The 16346-nt window shown below is 45.4% G+C and overlaps 1 protein-coding gene across 1 annotated transcript in view; it reads right to left on the bottom strand.

The window, feature by feature from the left end:
* Window positions 1-16346, bottom strand: part of IDH2 (isocitrate dehydrogenase (NADP(+)) 2) — a 51073-nt gene that overhangs the window by 24950 nt on the left and 9777 nt on the right. The window contains exons 2-5 of the mRNA XM_075345910.1: window positions 11849-11940; window positions 11392-11557; window positions 3140-3300; window positions 2882-3025 (exon numbers count right to left, since the gene is read on the bottom strand). Coding sequence (XP_075202025.1) covers window positions 2882-3025; window positions 3140-3300; window positions 11392-11557; window positions 11849-11940 — 563 coding nt within the window. The remainder of the gene's footprint in view (window positions 1-2881; window positions 3026-3139; window positions 3301-11391; window positions 11558-11848; window positions 11941-16346) is intronic.

Raw genomic sequence — 16346 nt, 5'->3', positions numbered from 1 at the left:
GCCGCTAGTCACGCAGGTCAGCTGACCGGCAGACTGGAGGAGATTGCGTGCTGCAGGGAAGTGACTGGTGATTGCTCCACGCTGGTAAGCCGCCACAGACAGGGGGAGGAGCGATGCTGCATGGAGCGAGGAAAGGAGAGTATAAACGTTTGTTTTTTGTGTGATACAGGATAGGGGCCATATCGGAGCACGGGGCCATATAGCAGGATGAGGGCATATAGCAGGATGAGGGCATATAGCAGGATGAGGGCATATAGCAGGATGAGGGCATATAGCAGGATGAGGGCATATAGCAGGATGAGGGCATATAGCAGGATGAGGGCATATAGCAGGATGAGGTACCTTAGCAGAGAATTTGGGGACATTACCCCCATAATAGTGTCAGCAGCAGATCCTCGTCCCATAACTGTCATGACCACATTTTTTTGCGTAAAATTTTTTTCCTATTTTCCTGCTCTAAAACCAGGGTGCGTCTTATGGTCTGGTGCGTCTTATAGTCCGAAAAATACGGTACTCTACTGTATTGGTGATGCATTGTCTTAAATCAATGAGATCCTGTTGCTGGGGTTGTCCAGGCTTGGGGCAGAAGTCTGCAGTCACTGAGGTGTCAGTATGCATGCAGTTATGGGGCGTACAATTTTTTGTGGGGTATTGAGGTGTCATTAGTTATAGTGCCACTTGGGGCATTTCTAAATTCTACATGCACTCAAGGTATTTTAACGGCAGTGGGTGGGCACATGATCACAAGTATGCAATTTGTATATGGCTTATAATATGCATATTGCTTACTTTGATCACGACTGCACTGCTCCCAGCGCTTCTTGATAGTGTCTACAGACTTCTACAGTGTGCCCAAAACCTGGACAACCCCTTTAAGTCTGATGTTGCCCCACAAAAAAGATGCAGACTGTTAAAGTTGACAATTGTGAAATGCAGTTTCTATGCAGAGCAGTCAGTGGTTTTATTGTGCAAGGGGCAATGTAAGCACATGTTGAAATTGCTTTTAGAAATATGAAAGCTGGGCTTGCTTTAGCCATTGGTAACTAGGCCAGTTAGGAAATGATTTTACTAGTGATGTTACTTTGAGTACAGGCCTTTACTTTATCCTTTTTATATTGTTTTTGATGAGAGGCTCAGTTTTGTACAGGGGCAGCAGAGGAGATTTACAGCTTTGTGAGGAATTACTACATTCTAGGTACACTAATGTAACATAGGGTCACACAAATTATTACATTCAAAGTGTTTAAGAGCATAGGTTTACTTTCTAGGGCATTTTTAAAATCCTGGAGAGATCGTGGCATGATTGGGCACAGTAGTGGTCATGATTACTATGTGGGGCATCAAAGTATAGTGTTACTATTTGCACTGCAAGGGACAAAGGGCAGCAACAGGTATAGGGTAACAGTAAGATGAGAAGTTTGTATCTGTTGGGAATAGATTTAAGCTATGTGCGCATGTAGCATTCTGTCCCTGCAGAAATTTCTGCAGCGATTTGAACAGCACACGTGCGCTTCAAATCGCTGCAGAAAGAGTCCATAATGAAAAAAAAAACAAAAAAAAAAAAAACACGATTTCATGCGCTCTGATGCAGCCCATCCCATAGACAGAGCGGGGTCTGCATGCAGAGCACACGGAATAAGTGACATGTCACTTAGAACGCGCGCTTCGGCCAGCAGTCTCCTGCATAATCTTCATAGATTATGCTTGGGGCGCAGGACGCATGCAGTTACGCTACGGTGCAGATCGCAGCGTAACTGCATGCAAATACGCTACGTGCGCACAGCCTTAGGCAGTGCTGCAACTGAGAAGTCAAATGTCTGTTGTAAACCACACATGGGTTTTAGCTGCAGACATGTCTGCCTGGGCCAGATGGACTTCAGACAGTACGTCACCTGCAAGTCTCTACTGTAACCAGTAATATCGGTCGGTGCCATTACTGAATAAAAAAAGTCACTATACATTGTCGCTTGCGGAGGTTCCCTGATACCCACTATAATTAGGGAGTACCTCTTTGTAAGTATGGCTACTTAGACTAGAGGCACATCTTTTGCCTCACAGCACTCTCCCATCTGCCTCTTTTCATTCTAGATGTCTCCACTGAGGTCTTCAATATAAAACATGACGTGAATCAATCTTGCAGCTGGATGCAGAATACTCCTACAACTAGAAGTTAAAACTTTATACCCAAGGAGAAATTTAAAGGGAATCTGTTACCAGGATTGTGCAATATAACCTGAGTACATCATGCTGCAAGGGTTAAAGTAAAAAAAAAAAAAAAAACACCATCTGTGTTTCTTTTATCTGTGTTTACCCATACTAAAGGGTTTATTGCTCTGATTACCATTGGTGTGACTCTTCTGCCTGTGCAGACAGCCCCTGCTCTGACACTTCACATTCTCTACAAGAGCCTGGCATGGGCAGGGCAGCTCTGCTACACTCAATTCTGAGATAAAGTCAGAACAGCTGCACAAAGTGAAAGATAAGTTTCTGAATCTCTTCCCCCTACATTATGCTGCTCTCAAATGAAGTAGCAAAAATCTGGTGACTGATTCCATTAAAAAATAAAAAAAAAAAGTTCTTCTCTAAGGCTATGCACAAGTTGCAGAAAATCTGCATGTTCTAGCAGGAAAAGTTAAAAAAAAAAAAAAAAAAACACAAGCAAACTTTTCAATGGTAAGAATTTATTGACATGCTGCTGATTTTTTCTGCAGCAAAATCTGTAAAGAAAAAAAAATCCTGAATGTGTGCACAGCACTTAAATTCTCCTACACTTTGCTGGCATCAGGATATCCTTGCAGATTTCTGAAATCTGCAAGAACACTGCAAAGATGCATCGTGTGTACACGGCCTAATAGTCACCACAATAAAGAGCCATCATTACCTCATCAGTGTTATACATTCCCATGCCAACGCCTCCAGCCTTAAAGTCAAACACTTCCCATTCCTTAGCTGCTGAGCCATCGGCTGGATTGAACACCATCTTGAATTTTCCGGCTCGATCAACGACAAAGTCTGAGGCCTTGTACTATAAATATATATAGGGAAAAAAAAAAGGGTTAAAGTTCTTTCAAAAAAAAAAAAAAAAAAAAAAAAAGATGTACCCAACATTAGAAAGACATGATCCAAAGTAATATCTTACCTGGTCACCATGTGCATGTCTGCCAATTGTGATTGCCTGCGTCCATCCAGGTACCAGGCGGGGAATGTTCTTGCAAATAATTGGCTCACGGAAGACTGTTCCACCCAAAATATTCCTGATTGTTCCATTGGGACTCTTCCACATCTTCTTCAGCTTAAACTCTAACATTTTAAGAAAAAAAAATAAATAAATAAAGTATATACTGGTAACCATGCAGAAAGTTCCTACTTAGCAGGTTACTAAGACGCTTCAGCCACACTACAGTGGCAGGCCTAAGTGCAGCATTTCTACTAAATTTTTTTATAGTAATTCTCAAATTGGCTTTTACTGGGACATAAACACTAAAAGGTGGAAATGTAGACATTTGTTGGTTTTTAAGGGGTTGGCTGGCCTGCAGACTTGCGCATTTAGACTGGACAAACCCTTTAGGAGCCATGTTCAAGTTATGTTGAAGAATGAATCTGGTTAGCAGTTATGTACCAAGCACACCACTGGGTGGCAGGCTACCTTCATAGTGGAGTCAAAGCCTCACCAGAATACACATCCAGGGGAATATTGGGAAAAAATAATTAGAATATGAACTATTGTTTAAGTCAGTGCTACATGTATTTTTATTTTAGAAGGTCATTTATATAAAAATCATAAGAAAACCCCCCACAAAAGATTGCAATGTTCACAATGGCCACTAGGGCTTTTTTTTTTTTTAATTACTTTCCATACATGAAACATCAGCAAGGCAAGATTAAAATGGCAGATACCTCTATACATAGCTATTATGAATGGTGGATCCTGTTAGCTGATGCCACAGCCGACCCTGCTCCCCCTCACAAGGAACTTTGCAAATGCCCATTAGATGTTCCAATACAAGAGTCAGTAGTCCTTGTGTGAAGCCAGTGTGGCAATTAACTGCTGTTATGTTGCATACTTGGGAAGGTGAGTGTTAAATCCTCTTTGTGCATGTATTACTTGACAATGCACCTGAAGTGTGGTGTATAGGACCAGGCATGTTCACCTGATGGGCCTGCTTAGGAGAGTTCGCTGGGAGGGAGCTGCAGGTGGCAGCTGGGAGGGAGCTGCAGGTGGCAGCTGGGAGGGAGCTGCAGGTGGCAGCTGGGAGGGAGCTGCAGGTGGCAGCTGGGAGGGAGCTGCAGGTGGCAGCTGGGAGGGAGCTGCAGGTGGCAGCTGGGAGGGAGCTGCAGGTGGCAGCTGGGAGGGAGCTGCAGGTGGCAGCTGGGAGGGAGCTGCAGGTGGCAGCTGGGAGGGAGCTGCAGGTGGCAGCTGGGAGGGAGCTGCAGGTGGCAGCTGGGAGGGAGCTGCAGGTGGCAGCTGGGAGGGAGCTGCAGGTGGCAGCTGGGAGGGAGCTGCAGGTGGCAGCTGGGAGCGAGGCTGTCTGAATGAAGTCTGAGTTGTATTAGACAGCTGAGAGGGGAGAAGGGGGTTGTCTGTCTGAATTAAGTGTCAGGGTGAGCAAGTCTTTGATAGCTGCACCTGTCGGCTGAGACAGTGTCCAAATCTACAAGAGTCAGCATGGAAGCTGCAGCAGTGTGCTACAGACCAAAAGGAAAAGGTCTGTTCAGAGAAACCCCAACATTGGCGATACTGAAGTGAGAGCTGGACATTTATCTGTAAGGGTGAACCTACATATGCCTACATGCGGCCCCCCCCTTGATCTGACCCCATGCTGCCAAGCCACCATATTGGCACCCCATGACCTCAGAGGGCCGCTGATGAACAGCGCAAACCCCGCCAGAGCGCTTTAGATCGTGCCGTCAGGAGTTTAGCAGTGCGATCTAAAGGGTTACAAGGCACAGGTGGATGTCTGATTCAAACCACTCCTGTTAGCCTCATATGTCTGCTGATCTGATCAGCAGACATGTGCAGGAATAAGCGTGGGCTCGCCGCAAGAGCCCAGGGTAACGGGACAGACATGGCCAAGGACATACCAGCAAGTCCTTGGTTGTGAAGGGGTTAACAGCTACTGATGAACATGGCATTGAGCATTTAAGACATTTTCTACAAAGCACATTTTAATTAATAGATATTAGAATAAAAATACGTCCCAAAAAGGATGTGTTTAAACAAAAAAACTTCTAAATGTGCCCCTGCCATGTACTGTGCAATGGCTGTGTGACTGTACAGGGACATGGTCTTATACCACAGCTCCTGGGCAGGGTGGAAGTATACAAACATTACATGGGATTGCAGCTGATGCCTTCTGTGATTTAAAACATTTCCTTGCCCATTTTTAAACAGTGCCTCACAGAAAGCAGCAGCTGTGATCCCATGCTGTAGTGTCTATACTCCGCTCTCCTCAGCCCAGGAGATATGATCACACCGTGTCCCTGTACAGTCAGACATGGCCATTACAAGTACATAGCAGGGGCAGACTTATTTTAAAACCACATTCAACATTCAATTGTGGAAATTACCTTTATGCAAAGATCTATTGATTAAAATTTACTTTGTTTATGGGATAACCCCTTTAACAAGATTCTAAAAGCGATTTAGCTGAAGTAATAGATGCATTTAACTTTGCCAATGTGCAGTGTTCAGACTGTCGACTGCTATCTGGATACTGACCATAGCCTGCTACTACAGCAGTGACCCAACAGACCACTTCTCTGCATTTGCCGCAGTAGAGCATGGCTGCCCCTGGCCACACATCATGCAGTGTCTATACTACATGTCTCAGCAAACTAAACATTTTTCTAGCAATTACTACTGCTTTAAAATGGACCAAAGGCTATTAGTATGGACCGTTGTAGGGAAAAAAAAAAAAAAAAAAAAAAAGGGTCTATGAGTCTATGACCAATGTTAGTCACTTACATTTTGTGGCTATACCACAAACTAATAAATGGCATGGGCCTGATAGGCAAAGCACTCAATTCAAATAAAACAAGCCAACACCTTTAAGCCAGATCAAGATCTAGCACTGTCCACTCAAAGGAATTCCTAGTAATGCAATCAACTGGGAGCATTGCTAATCAGAGGGGAGATCACCAGCTTCCTTAAGGTACCGTCACACTAAGCGACACTCCAGCGATCCCACCAGCGACCTGACCTGGATCGCTGGTGCGTCGCTACATGGTCGCTGGTGAGCTGTCACACAGGCAGATCTCACCAGTGACCAGCCACCAGCGATGCGTGGAAGCAATTCCTCGCTTGGTTACTAAGGTAAATATCGGGTAACCAAGGAAAACACTTCTGTTACCCGATATTTACCTTAGTAACTAGCGTCAGCCGCTCATGCTGCCAGTGCCGGCTCCCTGTTCCCTGCACTCCTAGCCAGAGTACACATTGTGTTAATTACCCAATGTGTACTCCGGCTAAGTGTGCAGGGAGCAGGAGCCGGCACTGGCAGCGTGAGAGCGGCAGACCCTGGTAACGAAGGTAAATATCGGGTAACCAAGGAAAGGGCTTCTTGATTACCCGATGTTTACCTTGGTTACCAGCACCCGCAGAAGTCTGCTCCCTGCACATTCAGTTGTTGCTCTGTTGCTGTCACACACAGCGATCTGTGCTTCACAGCGGGAGAGCAACAATTAAAAAATGGTCCAGGACATTCAGCAACAACCAGCGACCTCACAGCAGGGGCCAGGTTGTTGCTGGATGTCACACAGCAACATCGCTAGCAACATCGCTGCTACGTCACAAAAGTCGTGCCTCAGCAGCGATGTTGCTTAGTGAGACGTGGCCTTTAATTGTAGGAGTCAAATCAGCCCAGAAAATTGCAGGCATGAGCATCTAATCTCCATCAGACTGGATACATCAGAAACATTTTTGTTGTATGCAGTGGATTGGGTTATAATTCAGTCCGAATGAAACATTTGTCACAAGAAATAATAGCCATTGAAATTGTGTAACAAGGCAGGAAAGAAGAAATTTAGGAGATGCTACATGGTAAAGTACATTCATTCCTTCTTGAATGTTAGTACTTCTGGCCAACCACTAAACTATACTCCCCTGCCTGGAAAGCCTCTGTAGCATGGTGATCCTGCAATAAGAAGGAGTAATAAGTCAACAGGAGATTCTAAAAGGCCATCTGTCAGTAGGATCAACCCTCCTAAGCCAGCTATATGGCCACAGGTCAGAAAATAGACTAAAATTATACCTTGTTATTTGAGATCCAATGACTTCAGTGAAATTTATGCTCCTTATATGTAAATGAGCTGTTAAAGATCTATAGGCCAGACACTAATCTGCAGGAGAATCCTGATTCCAACGATGTGTCACTTATTGGGCTGCTTATAATAGTTTTGATATAAATCACTGTTTAATCAGATCATAATTAGATGACTAGTTTGTGTGCTGCCAGGTAGTCCAGTATATTCATGACCTCTGTATAACTGCTAGATCTGCAGCAGAGAAAACATTGATTTTATCAAAAACAGCACAGTAAGTGACATTGCTGGAATCAGGGTCTGTCTCTCCATTATGCTGCTCAGATGGAGGGTGGGGGGGGGGAACCTGGTGACTGAATCCAGAGAAAAGCTTGTCATATATGGTCCAGCCATTAAGTTAATAGGAGATTCAAAACCAGCTGTGTGGACTGGTGACCAGCCAGAATTTATACAGGTGCAGAGTGTAAAAAAGTACATGGAGAGGAATGGAATCAGAAGATACAGTGGACAAGAATTGGAAATAAATTTTATGAAGGGCAGAAGGGGACTATATTAGATCAGGGCGGTGAGGTGATTGGCTAGTCTAAAGAAATGCGTTTTTAGGGCCCGCTTAAAAGGTGTGGATGTTGGGAATTAATCGGATTGTTCTTGATCGTGTGTTCCAGAGGATAGGCGCAACTTGTGAGAAATCTGAGACAGGAGTGGGAGGTTCAAATTATTGAGGATGTCATCCTTAAGTCATCAGCAGAACAGAGGGCACAGGTAGGGTGATAGACAGATGAGGGAGGAGATGTAGGGCGGTGCGGAACCGTGGAGAGCTTTGTGAGGGAGAAGTTTGTGTTGGATTCTGTAGCGGATAGGCAACCAGTGCAATGACTGGAGCAGAGGCATCAGTGAAGCGGTTGGAGAGGAAAATGATCCTGGCTGCGGAATTCAGAATGGATTGGAAAGGGGAGAGTTTAGTAACAGGGACACCAATTAGTTAAAGGGAAGTTATCGTCAAAAAAAAAAAAAAAATATAACAAAAAAAGTAATAATGTTTAAATGTTTTGTTTAAATGTAATTTTTTTTTAATTGTGCAAAATATAAAAAAAAAATTAAAAAGTTTGATATTTTCCACTGTTAAACACTAGGGGGAGCAGCTGCTGAAATCCTACTGAATTTCCACTGTATAAAAAGCTCAGATTACAGCCTGCCGTAAAGTGGGCGGAGTCTGCTCTCCTGTGTGTGATGGCGCCTCCCCTCTCCTAATCTGAGTGTTTACAACAGATAACAGAATGACATGTAAGGACACAATGCACAGCCATTTTCCTGGTGGCCAGAAATGCCTAAAGTGTCACCAAGGACAGTAGGAGTATCACACAGGATAGGATTAGATACACAGCTGAGCAGACAGTATGACACGATAGGATTGGATACACGGCCCTGCAGACAGTATCACAGGATAGGATTAGATACACAGCCCTGCAGACAGTATCACAGGATAGGATTAGATACACAGCCCTGCGGACAGTATCACAGGATAGGATTAGATACACAACCCTGCGGACAGTATCACCGGTATACACACAGGTACTCGCATGCAGTGACACACACACAATCACCCCTGATGGGGACCTTGTGCCACACACACACCATTCCTCCCTGTGACCTCCGGTGGGCGCTCCAGGCCATCCTCCCCTGCGTCCGGCTGACATTTCACACATCCGATCGCATACACACACACTCACATCGCACATACCTGTACAATCGCGCACGCGCACACACTGAACATCCGGAGATATCACATGCTTCCCATGTGATCCTCTCGCAGGTCCTGGAAAGCTCAGTGCACAGCATCGCAAGCGCCGACACACTCACAATAACCCCTGATGGGGACCTTGTGAACACACACACACACACACACACACACACACACACACACACACACACACACACACACACACACACACACACACACACACACACACACACACACACACACACACACACACACACACACACACACACACACACACACACACACGAGCTGGGGGAGCTGCGGCAGCGGGCAGAGCGGGGACTTGGGAAAACGGAGGGATGGGGTGTCATCGGAGACAGTAACGAGGGGAGGGGCGGCGGCCCGTACTCACACATCCCGGTGGGTGACAGGGGTAAAGTGGAGCAAACAGCACACGCTGTGAGCTCCACAATGATGGCGCTGGTCTCCTCCCTCTGTTGTGTTCTGGACAGCCCAGGGGGCGCGTCCAGGTCACAGCAGACGCCCACTGTAACGTACTTCATGGGGTCGGACCCCGACTATCAGAGTCTATGCACAGGGGCTGCCATAAAGTAAGGAGTTACTGTCGTTACACACACGGCAAATCCAGCATGGCAGCCCCCAGTGCCTCCAGTAAAATAAGAATTACATAAAAAACTAAATAAAGCTGCGATTTTCATTTTGTATTAGAAATACTTTATTTCATAATCACTATTTTTAATACAAAAATAAAAAACCGCAACACCTTCCCTTTAAGAATTACAATTATCCAGGCGAGAATGAATGAGAGCGACAGTAAGTTTTTGCAGAGTCAACGGTAAGAAAATGACGAATTCTAGAGATGTTTTTGAGGTGGAAGTGACAAGAACGAGCAAGTGAACGAATGTGGGGAGTGAAGGAGAGATCGGAGTCAAATATAACCCCAAGACAGTGGGCGTGCTGCTGGGGTGTAATGGTAGAGCCACACAGAAATGGTAATATTGGGTTTTGGAAGGTTAGGAGGAGAGGGAGGAAACAGGAGAAGTTCAGTTTTAGATAGAGGACAGGATGTTGGAGACAGCAGACAGACAATCTGTAGTATTTTGTAATAATGCAGGGGTGATGTCAGAAGATGTGTACAGTTGGGTGTCATCAGCATAGAGATTGTACTGGAAACCAAATCTGCTGATGGTTTGTCTAATAGGGGCAGTGTATAGAGAGAACAGGAGGGGGTCTAGGACTGAACCCTGAGGAACCCTGACCGTAAGGGAAAGAGGAGAGGAAGAGGAGCCGGCAAAAGATAGTGTGCAGGAGCGGTCAGAGAGGTAAGAGGAGAAGAAAGAATGGTGTCCTTGAGCCCAATAGAGCGGAGCATAGTGAGAAGGAGCTAGTGATCCATAGTATCGAATGCAGCAGAGAGATCCAGGAGGATCAGCAGGGAGTAGTGACCATTAGATTTAGCTGTTAGTAGATCATTAGAGACTTTAGTAAGAGCAGTTTCAGAGTACAAGGAGCGGAAACCGGATTGTAGAGGGTCAAGGAGAGCGTTATCTGACAGATAGCGGATTAAACGGGCGTGGACCAGGCATCCCAAGAGTTTGGAGATGAAGGGGAGATTAGAGACAGGTCTGTAGTTAGTGGCTCAATTTTGGTCCAGGTATGGTTTTTTTTTTTTTGGTTTTTTTTTTTAAGTATTGGGTGTATGCTGGCATGTTTGGAGGAGGGAAAGACAGGAGAGAGAGATTGAATATTTTAGTTAGGTGAGTGGTGACAGATTTAAGATGTGAGGGAATAGGGTCACTGGTACAGTTAGTAGGGCGAGAAGATGAGGAGCCTAGTAACTTCTGTGACTGAATCAGAGTGAAATTGAGCTAGATGAAGTGTAGGAGGGCCAACAGTATGCTATATAGCGCTATTAAGTCCACAGCGCTTTACATACATTGGCAACACTGTCCCCATCGCGGCTCAATCCAAGTTCTCCATCAGTGTGTTTTTGGAGTGTGGGAGGAAACCCGAGTACCTGGAGAAAACCCACACAAACATGGGGAGAACATACAAACTCCTTGAAGATGTTATCCTTGGGGGGATTTAAACCAAGGACTCCAGTGCTAACCACTGAGCCACAATCCACCCATTTAATTTTATTTTGACTGCCAAGTTTTATTGATTATAGGAGCAGACTGTCAGTCATTACATGTCTCACACTGATAACTCCCCCCTCATTTAAAATAAGCTCTGGAAGCAGACTCTGGGAGACCCATGTCAAGTCCATAGAACTTAGTTTAAATCAAGTTTTATTCAACTCTTTATGACCTTAATGCCCATGTGGATGGCTTAGGAGAGCAAATCCTATTGAATTTCACTTTAAAAAAAGATATATTAAAAGTTATTACCTTCAACTCTGGCCTCGTCGGGAGTGATTGTGGCACACTTCACCGCAACACTGTACTTCTGAGTGGCCAAGGCAGAGTCAATAGTGACCTGGTCATTGGTTTGGTCACGATATGGAAGTCCAAGATCATAGTACTTTAGGTCAACATCAACATTAGAAAGGATCAACTTGAGGAAGAGAAAAAAATAAATAAATAAAAACTTAACTGCAACCAAATAATTTTAGCTTAGAAAACACCATGCTTAATGTCCAGACCCAAACAGCAGATAATTGGTCAGGGACCGATGCTGTAGTTTGTTTATTTATAATTAGCCATATATCTTAGATACCAGATATATATCTGATTAGTCAGGGTACACAAAGCTGTATACCGTACCTGGCATTCAGCTAAACAGGACACACAGGAGAAGCATCAATAAGAAGTTAGCTGCTCTCAGCATTGCTCACAATTCTTGTACCTTTTCCTTGATGAACTCCCAGATGATGCGGGTCATCTCATCCCCATCCATTTCCACCACTGGGTTAGCCACCTTGATACGTTTGTCTGCATCTATAAAAAGGATGGAAAAACCCATGAGTGATTATATATAAAACTCAAGACAGAAGCAGAAGAGACACCAACTAGGAAATCCTTAAATAAGCTGCTCCTGTACATTACTGCAAGCGTAAACCTTAATGGGGATATTCCAGCTTTAATATAAAGCTCATTTCTTGACTCCAGACTGATACATTGTACAGGTTTAATACACAGAAAACAATGCACTTTGATTAGAGATCATTCCAAATTCTACAGTTACGACTGCGGCTGTGTGCACATCTGCATTGAAGACTGTCCAAAAATAGGCCCGCTGTCTTAAAATACTGTATGAACCTAGTATGCGAGTATTGGTCTGGAAAAGTTATACAATGATTAAAACCTCAAACCTCATTATAGTCAATAGAGCTCAACAGAAGCTGCTATCAGCTCATTTCTGTTCGAAGGCAACAGACTTTGGCTACATTCACACTTGTGGTTTAACATTTCCTTAAACAAAAAAAAAAAACAAAACTTGCCCAGGTGCATCTGATGCACAAGCACAGGGGTCCCACTGATTAAGCCACAATATTTTTTAGAATTAAGGAAAAAAAAAAAAAAAAAAAAAAAATCAGCAGAACTTTCTGTTCTCAACTTTTTGGGGACATTAATTCCATTTACAGATTGTTACATGACGACATTTACCAAAGATTCTGGAAATGGGTTGTGTAGATTAAATCTGCTTTTCTTAAGTTCCGGTTTTCTAAATCATTAAGGTCTCCCAGTCAATCTCCAGTGTTGCAAATGCAGAAGGCCCAAATATTTGGAATCTACCCATTGATTCTCAATCTATTCCATACTGGTGTTGCATGCCAACAGCTTTCTACAGAAAATCCCTGTAAGATGTTATAACGAGGCATCCCATGTCCAGAGCAGCCATTATCACATATGGAGCATCAGGTGATCGTCCTGTTCAGGGACATCTTATATTAGAGAAAATCCATTGCCTGTGCTGCCCAAGTCTTTTATAGGCAGGCATTTGAAAGTCTTAGGCCAGAGTCACTTGTGAGAGACTCGCGCGAGTCTTACATCACATCACTCGACATGGCCTGCAGCTCTCCGGACAGCAGCATCTCAGCTGCATAGAAATACATGCAGCTGACCAGCTCCTGTCAGGAGTGTGTGGCCGTGCCGGGTGATGCGATGCAAGACTCGCGCGAGTCTCTCACAAGTGTGACTCCAGCCTTACAATACAACATGTTCTAGAGCAGTGAGTGACATCTTTCAAGGTTAAAAGAGTATGTCCTCTACTTTTACACTGATTGATGACCTAGCTGAAGGACAGGCAATGTCTGAGTGGCACCCCCACCGATCACCTTCGCTCAGTCACGGTGGCGGCAGCAGGAGACACTCCGGTCCAGAGCTGCTCAATCCTCAGATAGTGGCCACAGCCAGGAGCTGCACATCTGCCTCTTATTCAGATCAATAACAGGAGGCAGATGTGCAGTACCCAGCCGCTGCCACCATCAAGACAGCAGCTCCAGAACTGAGGATTTCCAGCTACCTGATGCTGCCAGGACCGAGATCAGCTGATCAGCAGGGAGTCAAACCCCAGCTGATAAGACATTGATGATCTATCCTAAAGGTACTGTCACACTAAACTTACCAGCGATCCCAACAACAATACAACCTGATAGGGATCGCTGGTAAGTTGCTAGGAGGTTGCTGGTGAGAGGTCACAGTCAGATGCTGCAGCGATCCCACCAGCAACCTGACCTGGCAGGGATCGCTGGAGCGTGGCTACAGGAGTTGCTGGTGAGCTCACCAGCAACCAGTGACCAGCCCCCAGCGCCGCGTGGAAGATGCTGCGCTTGGTAACTAAGGTAAATATCAGGTAACCAACCCGATATTTACCTTGGTTACCAGCGCACGCAGCTACACATGCAGAGAGCAGGGAGCAGCGCACACCGCTTAGCGCTGGCTCCCTGCTCACCTAGTTACAGCACACATCGGGTTAATTACAGATTGCATGAAGTTTTACGAGAAACCTTCTGTATATATTTGTGAGACAGTGGTGCATAGTTTAACGGTGCAATGGAAAGTGTCACAAGGAGATTTTTGCAGCCATCACTGTCATTGAAGCGTTGGAATCTGGCAGATTCTGGCACTCTGCCAGCTAGCTTCTCTGATGTCCGATTAGTGCAGGGATTGCAGGCATCGACCCGCAGGCTAGCAAGAGTATCTGTTGGGCTGCTTGTTAGTCTCTGATTACATACAATGGGGGAACCAGTCAAGTTCGCTCCCCTCCTATATATGCTGGCTGGACTAGAACCACTATAGCTGGTCTCGTAAGGCGTGATCTAGACTTACTGGTGGTGGTTTTGCATTATTGCTGTGATTGGTTGTGGCGTTAACTCTTGTCGTTTTGTTGCCGCTTACTCTTTTCTCCTTAGTCACTTAGGCTGGTTTCACACTACGTCTTTTTAACATCCGTTGAAAACGTTTTTTTAGCGGAAGTACGGATCCTGCTTTTACAGCAAAAAACGCATGCAAACGCATGTCTTATTTTGCAGGATCCTGCACTGGATGTTTAGGGGCGGGCATTGGAGTCATGTGATCGGGAGTGAGGGGAACTAGACTGGGAGCCGGCTTCTGACAGCTGCAGACGCTCTTAACCAAGGTAAACATCGGCCTTGGATACCCGATATTTATCTTGGTTACGAGTGTCTGCAGCTGCTAGGAGCAGGGCTGCCTGCACGCGTAACCAACGTAAACATCGGGTAACTAAGAGAAGTGGTTACCCGATATTTACGTTGGTTACCAGTGTCCGCAGCTCTCAGATGGGAGAGAGAGGGAGGAGAGGAAGGGGGAAAGACAGAGATAGAGAGAGAGGGAGGGAGGAGGAGGAGAGAGACAGATCACGCGAGACTGGTTCTGGGCATGCTCAGTACTTTCTGGGCATGCTCAGTACAAAAGCAGGATCCTGTCTATCAGCACGCCAGCGTTCACCTGCGTTTGCGTGCTGTTTAGTCAGGATCCGGTGACTTACAGTATTTTGACGCAGCTCAAAAACGCTACAAGTAGCGTTTTTGAAACATGTTAAAAAACTGCAAGTCACTGGATCCTCACTATAACGCACGCAAACGCAGGTGAACGGATGTTAACGCGAGTCCATTGCAAATGCATTGAAATGAAAACGCATTTGCACTGGATCCGTACTTCCGCTAAAATAACGTTTTCAACGGATGTTAAAAAGACGTAGTGTGAAACCAGCCTGTGAGTTTGCACTGTCACAGTTTTGGTATTCCCCTGTCTTAATCTGTTTACATCACACTCCTGCACTTCCTTCCCTAGGGAGTTTGGGAAGGGGTTGGGGTAACAGTTTAGATCTGTTCAGGAGAACAGTAAGTGCTCATTCACATGACCGTTCCATTTGTCCTGGTCAGTCCCTGTTTTTTTTTGCGGATCCAGGGACAGGACCATCTTTTCAATGTCTTGTGTAGGATCGGATGGTACACAGTAGCACTTGTGTGCATCCCATCCTATAAAACAAAAAAACAAAACAAAAACCCACATCAGATGCCATATGTCTGTTCCGTTATGGAACATGTCCTATTCTGTTCTGTAAAGACAGACCGTGACTCAAGTCAATGGGCAGCAAAATTCCCAGAAGCACTTCCGTGTGACCTCCTTCGGGTGCCCCTGCAGTCTGTCCCACTCCAGCCCCGCGGCTGCTCGCAATGCAATGTCAGCATATGCCGCCACTGCAATGCGAGCATCCGTGGGGATGAGCGTTGCCATCAGGAGGTTAGTAAAGTTCATTACCTGCGGTGATGCACTCCTGACGTCACTGACAGACGCATTCTCACATCACCTCTCACGAGTGGCCCGAGAGACTAGCGGTGACGTCACAGGCCGCTCGCGAGAGGTGAACTGAGAACGCGGCGGGCATAGAAGTCAGTGACAAGCGCTGATGTCAAGAGTGCAGCGACTTCCATCACCACAGGTATTGTACCTCACTAACCTCCTGAAGTCAGCACTAGTCATGCCATGTAGTGACCTGGGCTGACCTCATGATGTTAGCTCAAGTCACTGTACTGCTCTCCCAGTCAATAGGGAACATTATGTTCTTCATTGACTGGGACAGTGAGTATGGATCGTCGTGGGACCCCCTTATTGGATTACACCGACCCGGATTTGTTTTTTCTTTTCAATAAATTGGTGAAAAAGGGAATGTGTTGGGAAAGTTTCTCAAATAAAAATTTGTCTTTTTTTAATTACTGACTGGGTTTGTGATGTCGGGTATCTGATAGACGCCATGACATTACTAACCCCAGGTCTTGATGCCAGGTGATATTACACATCTGGTATCAACCCCATATATTACCCAGTTTGCCACCGCACCAGGGCATCGGGTAGAGCTGGGGCAAAGCACCAGGATT

Source organism: Anomaloglossus baeobatrachus, chromosome 4, assembly GCF_048569485.1.
Source record: "Anomaloglossus baeobatrachus isolate aAnoBae1 chromosome 4, aAnoBae1.hap1, whole genome shotgun sequence".
NCBI lineage: Eukaryota > Metazoa > Chordata > Amphibia > Anura > Aromobatidae > Anomaloglossus > Anomaloglossus baeobatrachus.
The sequence above is the reverse complement of the archived record's forward strand: the minus strand, read 5'-3'. Positions and strand labels throughout refer to the sequence as shown.